The following is a 24,565-nucleotide window of genomic DNA, read 5'->3' as shown; positions in this document are numbered from 1 at the left end:
ATGTGGAGAATGTCCTTTTTTTGTTTGAGCCTTCCTTTAAGCTCAGATTGGCTGTATGCAAGAAAATCGTCTTCTGTTGATATCTGATTTTCCCCTCGAATCTCTTTGAAGGTCGCTCTACAATTTCGAGCTCAAAATGTTTGATTAACCATGGGAAAATCATTGAGATGACAACATTTAGACAACACGTGTTGACTTCGGAACCTTTCTATATTTCACATTAGGCCAGATTGGCGGCCGTTTTGACTAGCACGGAAGTGACCTTACCACACCATGTGCATCTAGACATGCGCTTTCGCATTTATTGGATATTATAACAGCTATGTGAATATTAAATAATCAAATTTAACAAAATTTTATAATTTTTATCTTCCAACTAAATTTAAGGAAAAATCCGGGACCGGGGGGAAACCCCCACCCTAAAGTCGGGCCTGCACATACATACATGTATAAATATGTATACAATCGACTTGTATATATGTAAATATATATAATCATTCATCTAGAACCTTATCGAAAACCTATCTGAAAATCGAAAAGTTACCGTTTTTGACATCGGCACTTGCCCCCAAAATAGTCTAATCGGAAATTCCATCGTTCCAGACCGATTCAGTTGAATCTGGTTCAAGGACACCGTGTACAATGAACACATCCAGAAATAGGCCACGTTCGAGGCACGTAATAACAGCGGCAATACTGCACCACTGATGAAGGTTTGCAAAACTGTTGCAAGTTCCCAACTGATAAAACGTTGGAATTTCACACCGAACGTGATACCTTAATAATGCGCGCAACACTGCGATTGTGATTGCGACTCGAACAACCCCATATGCAGTATGAAAAACTCGATTTATATGAGAGGTGCCACGCCTGTTTTCCAATGACATCAATTTTTTCATGAGTATGCGTTTAATTTCGTATGGGAGGTGCCACGCCCTCTTTTCCAATAGCTCCAGTTTTTCTCCGCGATTGATTTCATATACATATATCCCTACCAAGATCCAGTACTCTACCATGAACACTTCTAGAGATATGCAGTATGAAAAATTTGGTTTTTATAGTAGGTGCCACGCCTTCTTCACTTAGCGCGATGAAATTCACTTTACGACCTGTTTCCCGCGCTCTTTTTCTAAATTGATTTTATATATCTCCATACCAAGTTCCAGTACCCTACCATAAACGCTTTCAGAGATATGCGGCATGAAAAATTCGGTATGCGATTGATTTCATATATTTCCAAATATACACAAAAAATTTCAAGCCTTTCAAGGTCAAGCCGTTTCGGAGGAGTTGACCACAAACACCGTGCCATACGATTTTATTCGAATGGTGGAAACCCTATGCAAATTTTTTTCTGTTTTAAGTGTTTTCATACATTCGCAGTGGAATAGCATTATTACTTATTAAATGTGGCAACGCCGGTTTTTCAATTTTTTCTTTACAAACCTTCTACAGATAAAGAGAAACAAAATGAAATAAAAACGAAACAAATCCGTTAAGCCGTTCTTGAGTTATGCGATAACAAAAGAACAGCAATTTATTTTTATATGTAAAGATTTTTGTCGTGTGGTGGCAAACCTCTTCAAATTTTTTTTTATTAAATTTGTTAATGCATTCTCAGTAATGTACATTATTGCGGCTTATGTAAATTAAATTTTTTTTTTTTGATCTTTGAAATATGTGGCAACACCGGGTTTCCAATTGTTTCTTTACATTCATTTTACAGAAAGACACAAAATGAAATAAAAGCGAAGCGAATCCCTTGAGCCGTTCTTAAGTTATGCGATAACACACGAAAGCAATCCATTTTTACATATAAATTTTTTTTCGAATGGTGGCAACCCTACCGAAATTTTTTTATGAAATAATTTTTTTTATACATTCTCAGTGAAATAGCATTTTTGCGGCTCATTTATAATTAATTTTTTTTCTGATATTGCAGATATCTGGCAACATCATTTTTCCAATTTTCTCCTTACAAACCTTTTACAGACAGAAAGACACAAACTGAAATAAAAACGAAGCAAATCCGTTGAGTCGTTCTTGAGTGATGCGATATTAACACACGAACAGCAATTCATTTTTATATATAAAGATAGAAATTTTTCAAAATAAGTTTTAGATGGTTGGATTGGGCTATTTTTTCTTTCTTTTTCAGCTAATAATAGCTGAAATCAAAATTTGGTGAAAATTCGATAATGAAAAATTGGCGCGGAAATCAAATAGAGGTTGAAAATGTACTTAGAAGGACGGAAAATCGGTTTGTAGATTTTCCTTAACATTAATTTTTTATAAATACTAGAGTTTTGATTTACTTTAAATGCAAATGTTTTATTAAGTACATTATCTGTTTGACTATCGATATGATACATTTGTTTACAAAATAACTAAGTTGCAGGGGTTTCGACTTAAGAAGGTTTTTACATGTAGGAAATGTTTTAATATAGGATTCTACTTAATTTTTTGTAAGCATTTTGTTGAAATCCTTCATGAGGATATAAATCTTCTTTCCGCGGTGTTATTAGGGTGCCGAGACGCATCATAAGTATCATAAGTGGACGGTGCCACGCCTATTTTCAAAAAATTCATAACTGTCTTAATTTATGCCAAAATTCTACTTCGCATACCAACTTTCAACAATTTGTTGGATCCAGTATCTGCGGAAATATCGTAGTTTTTGCATATTTCGAAAGTACCGTTATTTGGGAGGTGGGCGAGGTTATTGTCCGATTTTTCCCATTTTCAATCCCAACCTACATTGGAGGAAGGGCAAACAACTTCCCAATTTCGTTGACATATCTCAATTTTTTCTTTAGTTGTCGTGTACATGGACGGACGGAGAGACCGACGGACAGACATGGCTTAATCGACTTCTCTTTTCATTCTGAGCATTTATGTGTACATTTGTCTATATCTATATCTATCTCGATTCGATTTGGCGGTTGCAAACAACCGTTATGCGAACAAATTTATAATACCCTTGTGTACAAGTGAACTCGGGTATAAAAATCATCAAAAAAACTTGTCCTTTTTCGACAAACAATTTTTATACCCGAGCGCACTTGTGCACAAGGGTATTATAACTTTGTTCATTTCATATTTATAATGATTTTTAAACGAAAAATAAGAATATTATAAATTTTTGGGAAACTTGGCACAGTTGCTGGCTTTGGTACAACATATGAAAAGGTAATTTAGGGAAATGCGAAATCTTTGACGAATCAGTAAATACTGAAGCGAATTTATACAAAATTGATGTTTGCAATACTTCTTTGGCAAGAAGTACCTCTATAAGAAATTTTTGGAAAATAGGCGTAGCACCGCCCACTTTTGATTACATATGTGTATTAGAGTGGTTCATAAAAACAGCCTTCTTGGAAGTTCATGAACGCTACATCAAAATATTGCTATTTGTGATAAAAAAAGAGACACGTATTTATTTATTTTGAAAAAAAGTTTTTTTATCGCGATGCTTATAAAAACGCTGATGTTCTAAATTTTTTCATTTTCGTGACATGTTAAAATGCAGCTAAAAGTGTGGTTTTTACATATAATTACTCTGGTGTTATTGAGGAATATTCCTTAATTACATACCTCTCTTTGACAGTTATAATGGGCCTAGTTCCCGAAAATATGCTCTCGAAAAGACACTCCTCAAATTAAAACGTTTATACTGAACGTTTTAGATATTACCATGGGTTGGAACTTGTTACCAGGGGGTTCTTGAAGTTGCTAATTAGGAATCTGAAGTCAGTTTTTAAAAATTCTAAATGGCGGATCCAAAATGGCGACCCTTTTTTTGGGGTCGGTGATTACCAATCTGAAGTCAACTTTTTTAAATTCAAAACGGCGGATCCAATATGGCGATCAAATTAAAAAAAAAATACTAAAAATAAAACGTTGATACTAAACGGTTTAACTATTGTCAAGGGCTTAAACTCGTTTCCAGTGAGTTTCTGGAGTTGCTGTTTACGAATCTGATGTCAGATTTTCAAAATTCCAAATGGCGGATCCAAAACGGCGACCAACTTTAAAAAAAAAAATTATTGGATTTGAATGAAACTCTTAACCGCCATTTTGAATTTTGAAAATCTGACTTCAGATTCGTAATCAACAACCGAAGAAACCTACTGAAAACGAGTTTCAACCCTTGACAATCCTTAAAACGTTCAGTATCAACGTTTTAACTTTAGTAAATGTTTTTTTAATTTGATCGCCTTATTGGATCCGCCATTTTGAATTTAAAAAATTGACTTCAGATTCGTAATCAGCGAACAAATCCAATCATATTTTAAAAAATGTATCGCCAGTTTAGATCTGCTATTTTGAACTTTGAAAAACTGTCTTTAGATTTCTAATTAGCAATCGCAGAAACCCCCTGGTAACATTTTCCAACAAATAATAATGCGTAAATCGTTCGGTATCAACGTTCGAATGTGAGGAGTATCTTTTCGAGACCATATTTTCGGGAACTAAGCCCATTCTTACTGTTCAGGACAAGTATGTAATTAAGGAAATATTCCCCAATAATGCCGGAGTAATAATATGTAAAAACCACATTTTTAGAAAATAAGAAAATTGTGGACATCAGCGTTTTTTTAAAAAACCGACCAGCGCGACCTCTGAAAAAATTTTTTTTCAAAATAAAAAAACACGTTTCGTCTTTTTATCACAAATAACCATAATTTGAGGTAGCGTTTATGAATTTCAAAAAAAAAAAATTTTTTTAACCTCTCTGTGTATCTCAATAACTGTTTGATCAATTTGTACCAAACCCGGTATGATGAAAATAATTGAAATCCGACTAAAATGACGTCCACTTTTCATATAACGGTAAATTTCAGAAATCCTTGAAACTTCGCTATTTCGCAATTTATGGACTCCAGTTTACTCAAAATTTATACTAACAACAATCCCTTGAAGAGAAGTAACATTATTACGGAATTTCGGAAAATCGGCGTGACACCGGCCACATATTTGTAACTATATAAGTTTATCTCACTATGTCTTACTGAACGTTCTATCGAAGATGTTTGAAATAGGGTAAAACCACCCCTTCTTACCATGTAGCGGTAGTTTTCGGAATGGTGAAAAAACTATATTTAATACTTGCGCCGGGTTTATAATGTTCGAGAGGTCTTTCCCAATTATGACGTAGCAGATGGTATTGCCCAACGTCATTTAACACAGCCGTGTTAGTTTCGCGAGGTTACCAAATACGGACATCGCGGCATAAAGACAATTTCTTTCGTGCTGTCGAAAGCGAATTTTGAATTGACAAACAGATGGTGTGTGTCGATCCTATACTCGGGAATCTTTTCCAAGATTTGGCGTATTGTGAATACGTGGTCTATGGTGGATGTGCCAAGTCTAAAGTCATCCTAATAAACCCCAATAAGTTCGTCGACGTTGGGCTTCAGTCTTTCACACAATACGTTCCATAAGACCTTGTAACCTACGCCTAGAAGGTTGATCCCGCGGTAGTTGGCGCCTATGGTCAGAGATGCCGCCATTCAGTAGGGTGAAACGGTATTCGCTCCATAATTTAACTTCGTTGTAGACATCGGTCACTAGGTTGCCATTAGGGATGTTAATTTTTCGGCTTTTTCCGACGCCGAGATTTTCGGGATGGCGTTGTCACAAACCCGGGATCCCGGGATTAGTCCCTGGATTTAAATATTCATTACTTTTCAACAACTTAAATCGAAAAAATTGCTTCTATATTGTTTTAGAAGCTCTCCTACCATGAAGTAAATAATAAATAAATGGGTTTGAAACCATGGTACAATAATTACAGGTATTGTTTCCCAGAGAGCGCATATTCCGATCTGCTTTATTTAAAAACTATTGTTGCCCACACTAGTCAAAAGGTTTATTCGCGTATTGATAGTTTTTGATAACAATCCGATTTTCCTGTTCGCGTATACAAAAATCCATCAAAGTAAACAAGAAAAACAGCTGATCAAAGTAATCTGTTTTCAATTTATGAAAATATGGAAATTTATTTTAGATTTATTATTATGATTTTCCAGTTTGAAATAACTTATTAAAACTGGAAATGTATCGGAAGAAAGAAAATACTCATTTACTCATGTTTGCTTAGCAAATTGCTTTAGGAAAACTTTTAACTTACATTATTTCCATGTTTTCTGTTTTATGCTTTTGTATGTAAACAAAATTTCGATCAGCTGTACTAAAAACGTGCAAGTTTTAGCTTGTTTTGCGTTCGTGTACTCTTTCTAACATTTGAGAACGAACAGATAAAAATTCATTAGAATTTTGCTGTTGAGAGTTTTCTGCTGGAAGAATACGCGAATACACCTAAAATGAAAACAAGGGAGCATTTGTTACCCATATTTTTATTCTACATTGCATTGATTTTTTTAATAATTTTTGGAATTAATCACATCTTTGAAATTACAAAGTCCTTCAAAATAAATCCTGCGGTCAGAGAGAAAAAATAAAAACGCTAAAATTAAATTAATTAATAAAATAAATAAAAATTGCTTCACAAAACTCTCTAGGAAGACAATACCTGTAATTATTGTACCATAGTTTGAAACCTACTTTTTTATTTTTTCTCTCTGAACGCAGGATTTATTTTGAAGGACTTTGTAATTTCAAGGATATGATTAATTCAAAAAATGATTAAAACATTCATTGCAATATAGAATAAAAATATGGGTAACAAATGCAATAGGAAATTTCTTTAGAATTTAAAAAAATTTAACTTTTTAGGATTCACCAGGACGAATAGGTAATTTTTAAGCTGACAAAGTTAGAAGAGCGAAATTCGAACAAATATTGCGAAATTTCAAGGATAAAATTTTAAAATGATATTTTCAATATTTACCAGCCCTTCTGCACTAGAAACTTGAATATGTTTAAATTCTACAGGGTTTCCTCAATAATTTTATACCCATACTTCTTCTCTAAGCACATTTCTCTGAATTTTTAAAATCATTTTTGAATTACTGACGTCAGAGTGAAAAACTAAAAACGCAATTTTACTATATTTGGCCCATGGTTTCGCGAATATATTGATATTTGTGTTTAAAATTTCCTATCGCGCGTTGTTATATGTACAATGAGTTAAACATTTATAATTAAATATTAATTATTAAATAAAAAAAGAAAAATAGCCAATACTGGTCAAGAAAAGGAGTTCCTATTATTGCCATCAGTGCAAATGACAAATACCGAAAATCTCGGCATTACTTGCCAAGAATCCCGGGATTTTCGAGACCTTCGTTGTGCGAGTAGCCGAAGTGTAAAGACGTGTTTTTATTTCGCTCTAGCTTTTTCTTTGCTAATTTTTTTGTGTTTCGATTTATATTACAAATGGAAGACTCTTGTGGAAAGTGTGATAAATCATTTGCTAGAAATGACTCCTAAATAGTGGCGTGTAGTGGGTTTTGCGGAAAACGATTCCACCGCGCTTGTTGCCAAGGTCCTGTATCTGAATACGATGTTAATCTCCTTAAAAATAATCGGCATATTGGTTACAGGTGATTGGATTGTGTTAATGTGCCGGAAAAAATTCTAAAAGAATATTACTCTGTTCTGGCTTGGTTTCGAGTCGGTTATTTGTGCTGTTGACAACAAACACAAAGACTTATCGGCGAAATTTTATGAAATTAAAAATCTAATTAATAATTCCTTTGTTTGTCTATTAATGCTGTAAACAACAAAACCGCAAATTGTTTGGAGATGCTATTTGCTGATGTCAGTGCTCTGAAAAGTGCAGCTGTTCCGACCAATGCTACTGTTGCTAACAGCAACTGTAATCGTTTATTCTCTGCACCCAACATTTCATTTGAAGCTGATGCTGCTGCTGTCTCGACCTCGCTAATGCTGGCAAGTGCTGATTGTCTTGGCGATAATTCGCTGGCAAAGGGGAATAATAACAGTTCAACTGCACCGTTCACTGCAGTGTTACCGTTTGGTTACTTTTAACCAATTTTGGTTATTTTTTTCTTGCCTGTGAAGTTGTTAAGATCTTTCCTGTTTTGGTTATTTTTTAATATTTACTGTAATTTTTAATTGACATAGGCATATAGCAACAGCAGTGGCAGCCCCAGCAGTGAAACCAAGTAAAAATAATTGGAATAAATGTATTAATATTACTTACATATGTATGTATTTGTTTTATAATATACAGAATACATAATATACTTGGTCGGCTAAAGCCTACTTCAAATGAATACATACTTAGATAGTACATATATATATACCTTGTCCAATACTACGTCATGTATGTACAATAAAAAAGGGATTCGGTTATTCTTTTTCTATTACTGTTTACTTTATTAATTTAAGTTAAGTTTAATAATAATAATCTTATAGCAAGTAGGTTCAGTGAATATAGCATTCCACAGTTCTGAAAAAATCGTTTTTTTGCGCTTTTGTAAAATGTATTTACCATCGTATCCGCGGTACTTCGTTTGGCGTATACGAGGTATTTCGCGCTGAGCGACGAAATAGTTTAATAAGTCCAATTTTTAATCATTTAGTCTTATTCTTAAAATATATACAATGTGGTTGTTCACGCTGATTAGGTATTTCATTCATTCTTACAAAGAAGTTGGAAACTATGTACCTATGTACTTATTTAAAAACGTAATTTAGAGTCTGGTAATGTGTACGAGGATATTAACATTCATACATATGCATCTAACACGGGAAGACTGATTTTCTAATATATGTATTTACATATTACAGCCTTAAAAGGATTTACTTTTCAAAAATGCAAATAAAAATTTATTTTCTTTGGTTTGTAAACTTTTTCTATACGTATTATATAAAAGAATTTGTGATGACGTGAACTGTTAATCTAATGAAAAAGTTGGTTATTTTTCCTTACATTTGGTAACTTTTTCGCCTAATCTTGGTTAAAAAGTTCTTTGAGCGGCGGCAACACTGCGCTAAGGTGAATTTGACATCATGTTCGGCGGGTGCCTCTCATATTTCATTGGATAGCACTGCCGTTAACTCTTTACCTATTTCCCCGGTGGCTGCTGAGGTTGCTGAGTCTATTCCCTGCAGGGAAAGCTACTAGTTGTGAACTAGAATTCTACCGGTTTGCGTTTCAGCCGAACTAGTTCACGTTCTATCCTTTTTCAATGTTAGCGACTGGTATTTTTAACATTGCGATGTCCTACGAGATGTCAATTGTCAGGCTATGCATCAGCATCTACTAGTATAAATACCAGTAGCATCATACCAGTTGATGAGATAGTCTGCCAATTCATGTCCCGTGAAAAGCATAAGTGTGCCTTTTTGCTCGCGACGCTTCAGCAGTCACAATGGCCGACAGAGCAAAGCACTCGCGTGGTAAGCCTGAGGTCCCAGGTTCAAATCCTGGCGCAGGGAAAATTTTTTTTATTTTCTTTTTTTTATTTAATTTTTTTTTTTTATAAATTTTTTTTTTTGTTTAGGCTGTTTATTGTAATTTTTAAATTTTATCAAAAAATATTTTTGTTTAATTACTTTGTTTTTTATAGCACAAGCATTTCTTCCTAAATCTTTTTTTGCATTGCAATTAGGTTTTCAAATTTGTTATTTATTTATAAATTGAATAAATTATTTTTACTTACATTTGTTTAACTTTAAAAATCTGAACCACCTCCGAGCGGCCTCGAACCTGCGATTTCAGAACCAGAACCAGTAGTCTTCACGTGACGCCACAACCGAGATTTGTAAGAAAAGCAATTAATTGCGTTTTATTTTTGGCTTTGGCAATTCAAAGGCAGATGTCGCTGATCGCCTAAGTTCTTCGAAATTGTCGAACTGGTAGGCACATACTAGTTAATGAACTAGTATTTTTTCTGACTGGTTTGGCTTTTCACTGCAGGGTTACTAATGTTGGGCCGGCTGCTGATGCGCTTTTACCTATGGATGCTGCTGATGCTGTTGATGCTGTAGAAGATGCCGCTGCTGTCGCTAAATCTGGCTGGGAAACAGTGCAGAGTAAACGTGATAAACAGTGTCCAGATTTGGCGATTTCGCGCCAATTCGGCGATTTTTGGCGATTTTTTCCACTCACATAATTTTTTTCCAATTATAAAAATATTCAAACTTACTTTTCCATGATAATTTTACAGAAGAGGCTAATGAACTGCGTGATAAACTTGACTTAAGAAGCATATTAAAAACTGTCAAAAATTTTTTATCACCCTAATCGAAGAATCACAAGAGGGCGAGTTTCAGGGACCTGCCAATTCACTATTTGACTTTGAAGGAAAGAAAAGCAGCGGAAACTGAATATCTAAATCTTTAGCTTTCCCATGGAATAACTTTTTTCAGAACCATTCCATCCGACTCTGAAGAATTTTGGATAATTGCTTACGGAGTGAAAACCGCAACAGGCAATAAAATGTTTGGAAATATAAGTAAAGTAGCCTTCATATTTTTATCCTTGCCGCCTAAATTTAATAGTTCGAATAAATTGTTATATGAAGGCTAATAGTTTCTGCTGCAAAACGTTTCTAATAGCAGAAGTATGTTATCGAGGTTGAATAGCTCAATATATGACAACAACAGAAATGTAAATGATTCATACACTATAGGTACGGTGACCATAAATATATTTTGAAAATGCAGGACAATTTTTCAAAAAATTTACCTACATATAATTGCGTAGTATAAAAATAACAAAAATATACTACATACATATATACATTCCTCGTCATTTGAATAGCGCACCCTTTTTTTGATTTTCTACCATACAAAGTATGCTTGACAAAATTTTTATATGGAAGAAAATGCGCAGCACCGTCAAAAAAAATTTCGCCCCTATGTTTATTTTTTGTTTTTAATTTTCAAAACTTTTTAAAATGGGATGTAGACGTAGAATATGCTGTATTTTTATAAAAAGTTAATGAATATTAAACAAACAAAAGGAAAACTGTACCTGTATTAAAGGGATGCGCTATTCAAATAACGAAGAGTGTATAATCCTTAATTATTAATCCAATTTTAAACTTTAAACATAAATCACATTTGCTTCATTGGTATTAATCTTTTAGTAATGAATATTTACAAAATTATAATAGGCATATTACATATTACTTTACACGAAATATGATCCTCTGTAAAGCAAATTTTTTAGGCAAACTGGTCGTTCGGTCGTTGAACACGAAAAAAATACCCATGGTTTCAAAGAAGTGTTTTCGAGATTTGTTCGAAAAACGTATTTTTAGTACTTTTTCAGTTATTCCTCAATATCTCATGAAACGACCAACAGTTCGAAAGGTATTGATGGGCTCTTTGCAAAAATATACATATATTTTTTGTGCAGATTGTGTTCCGTAACATCTACATTTCTCATCAGATTTTCATTTACTGTAAAAAGAAAATGATTGAAATTTCAATTTTTCGATTTTGGTCGCTTGAACCACCAATAATTTTCATCGAAATCGGCAAAGTAATATATTTTTGTAAGAGGTAGCTTATGTAGATTGGATAATTTTTTCATGAGATATTGACGAATAGGTTCGAAATGTACCAAAAACACGTTTTTCGAAAAAATTACGAAAACGCTTGTTTGAAAGGAAAATTGGCTTGGACAATTTTTTTTTCTTAAGCGATTACCACAAAATTTGTAGAACAGTGTTATCGATATATTTCAATTTCTCGTCATCCATTGTCCATAACCGTACAATATTTAGAACGCATTGACTAGTTGAACCTTCAAAACCAGCTTACCCTTATGTAGTTATCAATTAGTTAACGACACTGCTTTTAAAAAGTTAAAAAGTTATATAAAAGGCAGGACACGTGGGAAAAATCAGTACATTTTGGGGGTTTTCTGTTTTGAAAAACTACGCAAGACAGACCTTTAAATAACAGTACGGTCCTGCAAAAAACAGAACAGATGGTCACCTTAACTATAGGTGATTTTGAAAAAAAAAATATGTAGAAATAGCTGATCTCGCCTTATTATTGGGTTTTATTTTATTTTTAGCGCCGAGCGCTTAAAAGCGGATTGTGCGATCAATCAATTAATATGAGTTATAATAAGTTTGATAATTGCGCGGTACTATTTGCAAAATGTGTTCAAACAAATATATTTTAATAGTATGCGTATTTAAAAAAAAATTGTTTGTACATCTCTACTATAAAAGTGATTTGTGTTATTTATAATTACCCTCTGAAGGTTCTATATCCGTTTTTGGTATTAAAAACTATATTATAACGAGATCTCATTTTTAAAATAAAATATTTGTTAAATCGATTCCATGAATTTTATTAGAAAGAAATTGGCGATTTTTTGCGATTTTTTCTTGAGAAATTGCGCTTTTTTTGAACAATCTGGACACACTGGTGATAAACAGCATCGTAATCAGACTCGCGTTGTTGGGACCACAGTATATAGAGTAATAAACCTTTTTGAGTACTCCTCGGGGTGTGCTTAATGGACTGTCTGGGCAAATGCGCTAGCAGGCATTGGAGTCTGTATAGCTATACAAACCTTGTTTTTTTTGTTTTTACAACGCTTTTACCAACTTGCAATGTTGTGTGTCCAGAAACTTTCAATGTTGTGGATCCAGAAACTTTCAATGTTGTGTGTCCGACACCATAAAGCTTTGCTTTGAAAAGTTCCTATAAAAAAGCATAGTGCATAGGGCGACATCTGTAGTGAATAGGGCGAGGTAGATGACATCTAAATGTCGCCCTATGTACTACGTTTGCTACAGCGGAAATAGACGACACGCCATTTCTTTAAATAAAATTAATTGGTGCTCGTTTGTATGTACATACATATGTAAATGCATGTGTGTGCACCTTTCTATTAATATCGTTGAATTATTTTAATATCTATTGCAAAAATTTATTCAGACAGGACTAAAAAGTAGAAAATAAATAATATAAAAAAAACTTTTTAATATACAACGCTTTTATAAATGGACTAAAAAGTAGAAAATAATATTTCTCAGTCCCATAGAATTTGTTTTGATAACTTTTGATTTTGAAATTTTAGCAAAAGTCATTATAAATAATCTATGAAATTGAAAATGAAAAGCGTGGGGCGCATGTAATACACTTGAATTGATATGAAAAGTAATATATGTATGTATGTATGTGGGTATATGAATAACGACCGCTTAAAATCGATTTCAAAGTTCTACTTTCGCTGTAGAAATTTTAGGTCTACGTTATGTAGTTTGACTATTGTCAATTAAATCGAATGCTTTGTATAGCATGCGCTCCACGTTTTTCATTTTCAATTTCATAGATTGTTTATAATGACTTTTGCTAAAATTTCAAAATCAAAAGTTATCAAAACAAATTCTATGGGACTGAGAAGTATTATTTTCTACTTTTTAGTCCATTTATAAAAGCGTTGTATATTAAAAAGTTTTTTTTATATTATTTATTCATTTTAAATTTCATAGATTGTTTATAATGACTTTTGCTAAAATTTCAAAATCAAAAGTTATCAAAACAAATTCTATGGGACTGAGAAATATTATAGTCCATTTATAAAAGCGTTGTATATTAAAAAGTTTTTTTATATTATTTATTTAATAAAGACTTAAATATATTCGGAAATTTAGAATTTTGCTTGATAAATTCACAAAATTTACGTTTTTCATAAAAATATAATCTTTCAATGGAGCTTTTTTTAATTTTAAACTTACCTTTAAGAAAACTGCATTCAGTGCTATAATTACGATTTGAGTTTTCCAGTTTATAAAACACAAGCGTTAATTATGTACTTAACTATTGATATTATTCTTCATTAAGCATGAATGTCAGCATACGTTAAAGATGAATATTATACTTAACCTACATTTTGTTCATAAATAACACATAATTATGTATATTTTATCCTCGAAAAGAACTTTTTCTAATCATGAGGCGAAATTCCCCACAGTAAGTGTTGCCGTGCGCGCAAACCGAAAATGCTGCACACAACCCAAAAGTACTCCTCGGGGACCAAATGGTGAAAAACTGCGAAAAGGTTTATTACTGTATATACTGTGGTTGGGACCAATGATTGTGGTGAACTTGACGTTGCTGATGTAGCACCTGTAACACGCCGCTTTAAGTGGCTGCATGTGTCCTCTTTTCGGAACACAGTCTCTGCTGCTAACATTATCGATTATGTTGCGAAACACGTTAATATAGACGTGAAATTAGTAGCATGCTATATATTAGTAAATAAGGATGTCGATATGGGTTCGTTGAAATAAGTCAACTTCAAGCTTGGTGTTAGTGGTGATAACTACGAGAAAGTGCAGAAGCCAGAGTTATGGCCGGCTAAGGTGACCATCTGTCCGTTCCGGTTTTTTCAAAAAGACGGGAAACAACCGCCGCAAGATTAGTTAGGTCATCGCCTAGGTGCATACATAACAATATTAAGATTTACTATCATAACACTTCTGGGCTTAGAGGCAAATCTGACGTTGTTCGAATGCTTAGTTCTCTTTTGGAATATGATTTTTTGTCACTACTGAGTCCTGGCTTAACACACATTTTTCTGATGCTGAATTTTTTGATATGAAGCTTCACTGTATTCCGCAAGGACAGGGACGTTAATAAGATTGGACTTAGCAGAGTAGGCGGTATGCTGATGGCCGTACGATGTAACCGTAACCTCCAACCTATTACTATCCCTCTGTAGAATGAAGATACGCTCCTCGACCAACTTTGCGTTCGCTTGCGTGGTGCCCATGGCTTTATCTATCTCTGCACCTCTTATATACCTCCAGCTAGTAATGATGCTTTATACAGAGCCCACGTCGAAAATGTGATTGCCATTAACCGTGTCGTTTGTAATGACCAATTGTGTGTTCTTGGAGACTTTAATTCAAGTAACCTAAATTGGCATTTTTTGAATAATGACGCATTTTTAACACCCTCGAATATTAATAGTTCTTATGAATCTTACTTTATTGATAATTTACTGGGGATAGGATTAGTTCAGGTCAATGGCTTGTATAATTGTTTCAATCGCTTTCTAGACTTGATATTTGTTAGTAATGGCTTACATTCTAATTTATCGCAACCTGCCTCTTCAATCTCGCCGCCTAACTTGCATCACTCGCCTGTTTTGTTGGTAGTCGAATTTTAAGAGTTTTTTGATTATCCTACCGTAAAATCAAGATTGTTTAATTACGCTCGTAGTGATTTTGACATGTTAGATTATGTTTTCAGTGAATTTGATTGGGACGTTTTGTTCGGTGAGAGTGAAGTGGATGGTAAAATTTTTAAAAGCTCTATAACTGAAGTCTGCTCTAAAGTTGTGCCTGTTTATTCGCGGAAAAAATATCAGCTTCCGTGGCACTCGACTAAGCTCAAGCATTTAAAAAATTTGAGGAACAAGTACTTTAAGAAATACAAGTTATCCAATAATCGGCATTTTTATGATTTGTGTATTTCTTATAAGTATAAGTTCTCTTTGTTAAATAAGGACTTATATAATGACTACATTCGTAACTTGGAATTGAATATCAAAGATAACCCAAAGAATTTTTGGAATTATATTCAGTCTAGGATGTTTTTTTATAAAGGCGTCACTGCATCCTCCGTGAGTTAAGCATCTAACTTGTTCGCTGACTTCTTCTCATCTAATTTTGCGACTGATGATGCCGTTCTTGATGTAGATTTGAATAACATTCGTCGAAACCACTCTAATAACCAGGCGGTCAGGTCCACATTAACTGGCTACGAGGTTCATGTGATTTACACCGATTTCTCCAAAACCTTCGATAAGATTTTCCACAAATTATTGGTGGTTAAACTAGCTAATTTTGGTTTTCATTCTATTTTTTTGGATTGGATCAAGTCGTACTTGGATAGTAGGAGTTCTAGTATTGTTATTGGTGGTGTCTCATCGAAACCATTTATTGCAACCTCTGGAGTTCCGCAGGGTAGCATTTTGGGTCCATTATTTTTCATTCTTTTTATAAATGTTGTATCGTCGTGTTTATCTTCAGCTCGGATTCTTATATACGCGGACGACCTAAAAGAATACTCTGAGGTTAGATGTCACAGCGACTCGTTCAATCTTCAACCAGAACTCAATAAGTTCTATAATTGGTGTGCAAAGAATCATCTCTTCCTTAACATCAATAAATGCTACAAAGCTACGTTCTCTAAACTGCGTAAACCTCTGTGCACTTTGAGCCATTTAGCTAACACCTTTCTCGAATCGGTTGAAGTCATTAAAGACCTGGGAGTGTTTTTTGATTCAAGGTTTAATTTTAATGCGCATATAAATTACACCATCTCAAACTCTCTTGCTATGCTAGCTTTCGCTAGACGACATTCTTCGCAATTTTCGAACCCGTACACACTTAAGACTTTGTTCACTGCCTTTGTACGGTCTAAACTGGAATACGCTGCGTTTATCTGGAGACCGTATCACGCTATTCACATCAATCGTCTGGAGAGAGTGCAAAAAATATTCCACCATATGAGTCGCGTTGCCAATTGATTAGCTTATTAACATTAAATAATAGACGCTCACTACTGTCTATGCCATTTCTTCTCGACATCGTATCGGGTAAAGTCGACTGCTCGTCCCTTCTTGGGTTGATGGATTTTACTGTGCCGAGTAGAAACCTTCGTCGCTTTGATACTTTTCGTATTGGTTTAAATAAAATGCAAATTCCCCCATTGTTAGCGCTTTGAATGAGTACAACTGTTTCATGAAATTTTTGGATCTTGACTTGTCGGAATCAAAATCAATTATCTACAATAGAGTGAAAAACTATTTATTGTGTAAAAATTTAGAATAGCCTTTATTGTATTCTACTCTTGTTCTTTTTACGTTTTCAATTTGTAACTAAAATATATAGCTTGGAACTTTTTCATAATGTCTGTACCACATATAACTTTAGACATTAAATAAATAAATAAATAAAAAGTCCGTTATCCCGGGATCTCGGGAATAACATTCCTAGTTGCCATGGTTGTTCTTACAGAAGTTCGTCCCGGTCTTGAAAAATTCCGTAAGTCGCCTACGACGATATCGTTTTACTCGTCACGTAAAAACACATTTTTCGGATTATGACATACACGAACATTGTCCCATTCTGCTTATATGACTGACGTATCACGTAATTTTGTTTCGTAGGGTTTTCGATCCGTGAACGGATGTTCCGATTCGACTCGTGGTCTGTTGTTGTTGCAGCTTTTCGACGTTGAGCTTTCCTTGAATTGCTGGGCGTACATTTTTGCTGCACAGAGGCGGTCGCGCATCTTGGCTGCAAGAAGATAGTGGTCGGAATCGATGGTTGGCCCAGTGTACATATGTACGTCTAAAACACAGGAAGCGTGCCTTCCATCTATCATAACATGCTTGATTTGGTTTCTTGTTTTTCGATCTGGTGATAGCCATGTAGCTTGATAGATCTTTTTATGCTGGAACCTAGTACTTCATACTAGCATGTTCGGGCCCTGGTGATATCGATGAGCCTCAGGCCGTTATCGGACATTTCGTCATGGTGGATGAATTTTCTGACAGTGGCGCCACAAATCCCTTCTTTGCATTCCCACGACAACCGGTTCTACGTACCAGAAAACTCGGATTCACACAAACACTACCGCATCACAACACAATTCAATAGACAACACCACAGATCAACAGACCGCACCACCATCGACACGTCGCCGCCAACATCTCCTGATTCCTCCGATAATCTGCTCGGTGTGCCAGACCAGGATATTCCGTAAAGTGACATCAGTCAAGTGAAACACTTGCCTTGGCTGGTGTCACTTTAGGGCATGTTCAGGACTGCACACCATGCGAGATTGGACGAGGGACTATGAGGGCTCGTGCCGTGCTGCCCAGTTACAAGTGCCGCATCCACAGCAAGTGGCAGGCAGGCAACACACCTCGCTCTCATCCCACATTCCAATAAGTTTCCCTAGGCACACGAATATTTTACAATTCAACTGTAACGGACTACAGAGCAAGATCCAGGATATAACAGTATTCATGTGTTTCATAGACCAAATGTCAAACAAAACAAAACATGAAATAAAACCATACGAATTAGTCTGCGAATAACTGTCTTTTAATGTGGTTGGTTACCACAATTCTGGCAACGAGTAAAAAAAAAAACGAACACGTTAAAAATCGGAGGTTAAGCAGGAGCGATGCCCCTTAATGAACGTGAATCGAGAACTGGAGCAGAAGCGGGTGCCGGAATAGAAGCGCAGCCTCATATAGTGACTCCAATGGCTGCATTCCACTTTGATGCGTTCGATGGGAAAAAGACAACGTGGAGTCGTTGGGTAAAACGATTCGAGACGGCGTTATTGATTTTCAATGCAGACTCAACTAAGAAGCGCCAGATATTGTTACACTACATGGGAACGGCGACCTATGATTTTCTCTGCGACAATGTTCTACCCATAGTTCCGGAGGACATGTCATATGAAAACATTGTCCAGGTTTTAGAAGACAACTTTAACCCGAAAGGTAACGAAATTCTTGAAAATTACCGATTTCATCTTCGCAAACAAAAATCGGAGGAATCTTGCAGTGAATTTTTGGTTGCACTTCGCAGTTTAGCTGCAGTGTGTAATTTTGGAAATTACTCCGACACAGCGCTTCGCAATCAATTCGTGTTTGGACTTAGAAGCAAAAGAATTCAAAGCCGATTGCTTGAAAAGAAAGATCTCACTTTATTGGATGCAGTCAATACAATATTCATCTTTAACGTATGCTGACATTCATGCTTAATGAAGAATAATATCAATAGTTAAGTACATAATTAACGCTTGTGTTTTATAAACTGGAAAACTCAAATCGTAATTATAGCACTGAATGCAGTTTTCTTAAAGGTAAGTTTAAAACTAAAAAAAAGGTCCATTGTAAGATTATATTTTTATGAAAAACGTAAATTTTGTGAATTTATCAAGCAAAATTCTAAATTTCCGAATATATTTAAGTCTTTATTAAAAAACAAAAAAAACAAGGTCCATTAAGCACCACCTTTTTCCCATCGAACGCATCAAAGTGGAATGCAGCCATTGGAGTCACTATATGAGGCTGCGCTTCTATTCCGGCACCCGCTTCTGCTCCAGTTCTCGATTCACGTTCATTAAGGGGCATCGCTCCTACTTAACCTCCGATTTTTAACGTGTTCGTTTTTTTTTTACTCGTTGCCAGAATTGTGGTAACCAACCACATTAAAAGACAGTTATTCGCAGACTAATTCGTATGGTTTTATTTCATGTTTTGTTTTGTTTGACATTTGGTCTATGACACACATGAATACTGTTATATCCTGGATCTTGCTCTGTAGTCCGTTACAGTTGAATTGTAAAATATTCGTGTACCTAGGGAAACTTATTGGAATGTGGGATGAGAGCTAGGTGTGTTGCCTGCCTGCCACTTGCTGTGGATGCTGCTGTACAGGCTGCTGCCCTCTGTTGGTGGTGGGCGACGTCGCAGTTGGCACTTGTAACTGGGCAGAACGGCACGGGCCCTCATAGTCCCTCGTCTAATCTCGCATGGTGTGCAGTCCTGAACATGCCCTAAAGTGACACCAGCCAAGGCAAGTGTTTCACTTGACTGATGTCACTTTACGGAATATCCTGGTCTGGCACACCGAGCAGATTATCGGAGGAATCAGGAGATGTTGGCGGCGACGTGTCGATGGTGGTGCGGTTGTGTCTATGGTGCGGTCTGTTGATCTGTGGTGTTGTCTATTGAATTGTGTTGTGATCAGCGTTGCCGCTTTGGTAATTTTTAACCAAAGTTGGTAATTTTTTTCTTTATTTATCAAGTTTGGTAATTTGGTAATTTATTTTTCAGTTTGGTAACTATTTCGATTCGGTCTTACATGGTTTTGATTCCACATTAGTAAGTGGCCCGTAAGCGTTTCCTTTTATAGAAATACCAGGTACTCCTGAAAATTTCGCAAGGTGAAAATTGTTCCAGCGTTCCTTGGCTACTAGAATGGTGTGATCCTTAAAAAACTGCTTGAAAGTGGCTATTGCTAAGAACATCCACCGTGCCCTTTCCTGGAAGGTTTTGGGTGGTTGCTGTTGTTGTAAGAGCATACATATTCCCCCAAAGAGATTTTGAAGAGTGTTGCTGGAGTGACAGTCCTTGGCCAGATATAAATCTGGGTTTTTCCTGTTACGTAGACCCGACTGTCGTGGGAGTAGAGCTACACCAAAGTGCGGGAGCAGCGGGTGTAGAAACTGTCAACAAAGTGCATCACAAAAAGAAAGAGAAGAGAACAAAAAAACTAACACTAAACACAGCTTCTGAAAATAAAGGAACAAAATGTTACCGATGTGGCAGCGCAGAACATTTGGCCTTTCAATGCTCTCACAAAGAGACAACTTGTTATTTCTGTAAAAAGAAGGGACACTTAAGGAAAATGTGTAAATAAGAAAAAAATCTGTAAATCAGATTTCTGAGGAGGCACTACATGATTGTGCAGTGGAGGAGTTATTCCAGATCGAGGACGCATCGTGTTCGATAGCAGCAGCTACCGGAGGCGCAAAGAATCGCGCCAAGCCAACTTGCAAGCTGCCGGTAAACAATGCATTGATAGAGTTCGAAATAGAAACTGGAGCGCCTGTCACGATTATAAGCTTAGCTTACGCAAAGAAGCATTTTGCGAAATTGCTCGTCATTCCGACTGACGTACAGCTGGTCAGTTACTGCAACACACCGCTAGAGTGTCTAGGTTATATTTGGGTAACAGCGATGGCAGACCCGTCAGCTAAGGTAAAAATGTTTATCGTACGATCAAATCGCAAGCCTTTGCTCGGTAGAGAGTGGATGCATTCCATAAAGTTAAACTGGTCTAAATTACTACAGGCCCAACTTAGGGAGGATGGCAATGTTAAAGCCATAGGTACGACAACTTCAGACGAATATTTGGAGAAAATCTTAAAGAACTACCCGAATTTGTTTTCACCCACTGTTGGAAAAATAACGGGCTACCAAGCGAGATTATACCTAAAGGAGAATGCAGTGCCGAAATTTTTGAAAGCAAGGCGAGTCGCGTTCCCACTTTGGAAAGCAGTTGAGCGCGAACTGCAAAGACAGGTTGAAGAGGGGCTGTTAGTGAGAGTCGACAGGTTGAAGTGGGCAACACCGATAGTGGTTGTGCCAAAGAGCGGCGGTGCCGTGCGGATATGTAGTGACTATAAAGTCACACTAAATCCAGAGTTAGTGGTCGATGAGCATCCGCTGCCGACCATCGACGAACTTTTAAGCACGATGGCAGGAGGCGTTCAGTTCACTAAAATTGACCTCTCTAAAGCGTACCTACAGTTGGAAGTACACCCGGATAAAAGGCATTTGCTCACAATCAACACGCATAAAGGGCCCTATCAGCCAACACGCATGATGTTTGGCATAGCATGCGCACCTGCAAAATGACAAAGGTTCATGGAGCAGTTACTCGGAGATTTGCCTGGCGTTAAGGTATTTCTAGATGGCATCAAAATCACTGCCGGCGACATTGGTACACATTTGCAGCGCATAAATGAAGTGCTACGTAGACTGGACAAACATAATATGCGGGTCAACCTCGACAAGGCAGAGTTTTTGAAGGATTGCATTGAGTATTGCGGATATAAAATAGACAAAGGCGGAATCCGTAAGCTGAAGAACAAAATGGAGGCTATCCAGGGTATGAAGCAACCGTCGACGAAAGATAAGGTACTTGCTTTTCTAGGCTTAATTAATTATTATGACCGATTTATCGAAAATTTGAGCGATATCGTATATCCACTAAATCGCTTGCTGCAAAACAATGTGCCATTTGTGGTCGACTCGAATTGCAAAAAAGCGTTTTGCGATATAAAAAAGCAAATGCAATCGGATACGGTGTTAGCGCACTACGACCCACAATTACCCGTAGTATTGGCGGTAGACGCTAGCCCCAGGTGCAGTTTTAAGCCGTTTGTATGCAGATGGAACAGAGAAACCGATTCAATTTGCCTCGCAAACATTAAACAAAGTTCAACAAAGGTACAGCCAAGTGGATAGAGAAGCATACGCGATTACTTTCGGCGTACGTAAATTTTATCAATATATTTTCGGAAACAAATTTATACTGGTGACTGACAATAAAGCAATTGCGCAAATTTTTTCGCCGCAGAAGGGTTTACCTACAAATATATTTACGACTTTTGGCATACCGAACGTTTTTGTGAGTGATCACGGCACTCAATTCAACTCAAAGGAATTCCAGAATTTTTTGAAGAGGAATGGGGTTGTTCACAAACAAGGTGCGCCATATCATCCGGCTACAAATGGCCAAGCTGAGCGGTTTGTTCAAACGTTTAAAGCTAAACTCATGTCCATGAACACCCAACCAAGGACGATGCATCGAGACCTATCAACAATCCTCTTGGCGTATCGTAGAGCAAATCATCCGGTTACAAAAAAATCGCCAGCCATGGCAATGTTTGGTCGCCAAATTCAATCGCGATTAGATCTGATGCTTCCACAAAATGCAATCTCTGCTACGGAACGAAAACTTCCGCCAAAACACTTTAAGTTAGGTGAGAGAGTGGCTATACGCGATTATTTGTTTAGCAGAAAATGGCAATTTGGGGCAGTATCCGAAGCAATTGGAGACCTACACTTTAATATATAGCTCGATGACGGTCGGACATGGAAGAGACATTTAGATCAGGTTAGGAAAGTCGGCGAGCAGCTAATAAGCCCGCACAGCCTTAAGGAAACGCAAATTGAAAGCAGCTCCGCTGAAACAGTTACGCTGCCATCAGAAACGACGCTTGACGAACCGGCTGACCTCGCTGCAAATACACAGCAATAAATAGAAACAAGAGAGGAGCCAGCGAAAGAGAACCAGGGTGAACTGCGCCGATCTAAAAGAACAGTGCGCGCTCCAGAGCGTTTACAATATGATCATTAATTTTATATCGATATTTTCACTATTTCTTTCCTATTCATTTTTCTCAACCTTAATTTTCAATTTAACATTCCATAAAAAAAAACCTTCAAGTTCGGAATACATTATCATTTGAATTAACTGAATTTCCTAGAATGTTATACCGTATCGTATATTTACTTAACAACAAGTGTTGGAGAGATGTCACAGACCAAATGTCAAACAAACCAAAACATGAAATAAAACCATACGAATTAGTCTGCGAATAACTGTTTTTAATGTGGTTGGTTACCACAAAGTGTCAGTGTCAATATTCCATATATTAATAGCTGCGGCCCAAGAGACGAAGTTGCATGGCAATTCAATACAGTTGAATTGCGCCGGATACAGCGTGCACCGTCGACATCGATAGCGTTCATCACGCATAACACCGTGCAGTATCGTCCTATCGAAGCAAACATCAACCGCAGGGATACCATCCTAGAATGTCAGGATATTGCTATCCGCTCGAGCTCGAAATATTTAACGTATATAACACCCTGTTTCCAGCTGCCCGACAGGATATCAACCCGAAATAGGTGCGCTCCTCAGAGGTGAATACCGTATGGCATTTGGTGGCTTTAACGCGCACCACGATCTTTGGCACTCAAACCTGTCGAATGATAGTAGGGGAACACACTTGGCTGAGCAGATAGACGATTCGGCATTCTGCACAATGAACGACGACGCAACCACCAGGATTACGGGCAGCTGACAGCTGAGTGCGATAAATTTCCGCTTAAAGTTAGAGGCGGCAGCGATTTGTTCGTAATTCACATGGTAATTGGATCTGAATTACCTACAAATGAAGTAATTCCCTCTTAAAATTTTATATGGCGAATTACGCAAATCGAAGGGTAATTGGGGCGACAATTACGAATGAGAGAGCCAATTACGAATGAAGAGCGAATTACGTGCCATGGTAACTTAGTACAAAGGAAAACATAATAACATAAATGTAATTAGAACGAACAGGGTAGAGGTAGGGAGCTAGATAGAAAAAAGACAAAAAATACAACCTTAAGCAAAAGCAGATGTATGTATGTATATTAGGGTGGTCCAAAATGCATGTGAAACAGTAAAGTCGGAAGTTTTATGCTCTCACCCCCTGGGATTGTTCTATACAAAAAAAAAAATATATATCTCTATTTTTTTTATTTTGAAATAAAAAATATTTAGAGGTCGCTCAAAGCGCCCAAAGTTTTCCATATATTTTATATGGGGAAAAACAACTTGGTATAGATTTCGTAAGAATCAATATTTTTCTATCGGAAAACTCTGCTTATCTGAATGAAAAATGAATGAATTATTGAAAGTCTCCTAAAGAGTACCAGCGTTTTCCGGTCGAAAAATATTGACTTTCAAGAATTCTATACCATTTCTACGAAAAGTTGTTTTTTCCCATACAAAAATACATGGAAAACTTTGAGCGCTTGAGAGACCTCTAAATATTTTTTGATTTAAAAAAAAATAAAAATAATATGAGTATACTTATACTCATACGATATAGAAAAATCCTAGGGGGTGAGAGCATTACAATTCCCACGTTACTGTTTTTGGACCACCCTAATGTACATACATAAGTATATTGGTTATGAGCAGGGAACGGATTTTTAGGACCTAAAAACCTATAAAAAAAGGCAAAATAAAGTAACGAAATAGGATGAAAAAGGCAAAAT

At 36.3% G+C, this 24,565-nt stretch overlaps 2 protein-coding genes across 2 annotated transcripts in view; one reads left to right on the top strand and one right to left on the bottom strand.

The window, feature by feature from the left end:
* The window catches only part of LOC118738737 (histidine-rich glycoprotein-like), a 108,459-nt gene that overhangs the window by 16,715 nt on the left and 67,179 nt on the right, over nt 1–24,565 (bottom strand). The window lies entirely within an intron of this gene.
* On the top strand, nt 18,112–21,364 carry LOC118740018 (uncharacterized protein K02A2.6-like). The gene is made up of 3 exons (XM_036471516.1): nt 18,112–18,408; nt 20,384–20,704; nt 20,798–21,364. The coding sequence occupies exons 1-3, from the start codon at nt 18,112–18,114 to the stop codon at nt 21,362–21,364; spliced, it is 1,185 nt and encodes a 394-aa protein (XP_036327409.1).

This window comes from Rhagoletis pomonella, unplaced genomic scaffold (genome assembly GCF_013731165.1).
Source record: "Rhagoletis pomonella isolate Grant_MI unplaced genomic scaffold, Rhpom_1.0 Rhpom_scaffold_00005, whole genome shotgun sequence".
In the NCBI taxonomy this organism is placed as follows: domain Eukaryota; kingdom Metazoa; phylum Arthropoda; class Insecta; order Diptera; family Tephritidae; genus Rhagoletis; species Rhagoletis pomonella.
This window is presented reverse-complemented; position numbering and strand designations above follow the sequence as displayed.

Bases quoted from the DNA above. Each gene is read 5' to 3' on its own strand.
- LOC118740018 (XM_036471516.1), top strand. From the start codon at position 18,112: ATGCCCCTTAATGAACGTGAATCGAGAACTGGAGCAGAAGCGGGTGCC. The intron at 18,409-20,383 runs GTTTTAGAAGAC...TCTGTAAATCAG, and splicing joins CATATGAAAACATTGTCCAG to ATTTCTGAGGAGGCACTACA. The intron at 20,705-20,797 runs GTAAAAATGTTT...AAATTACTACAG, and splicing joins TGGCAGACCCGTCAGCTAAG to GCCCAACTTAGGGAGGATGG.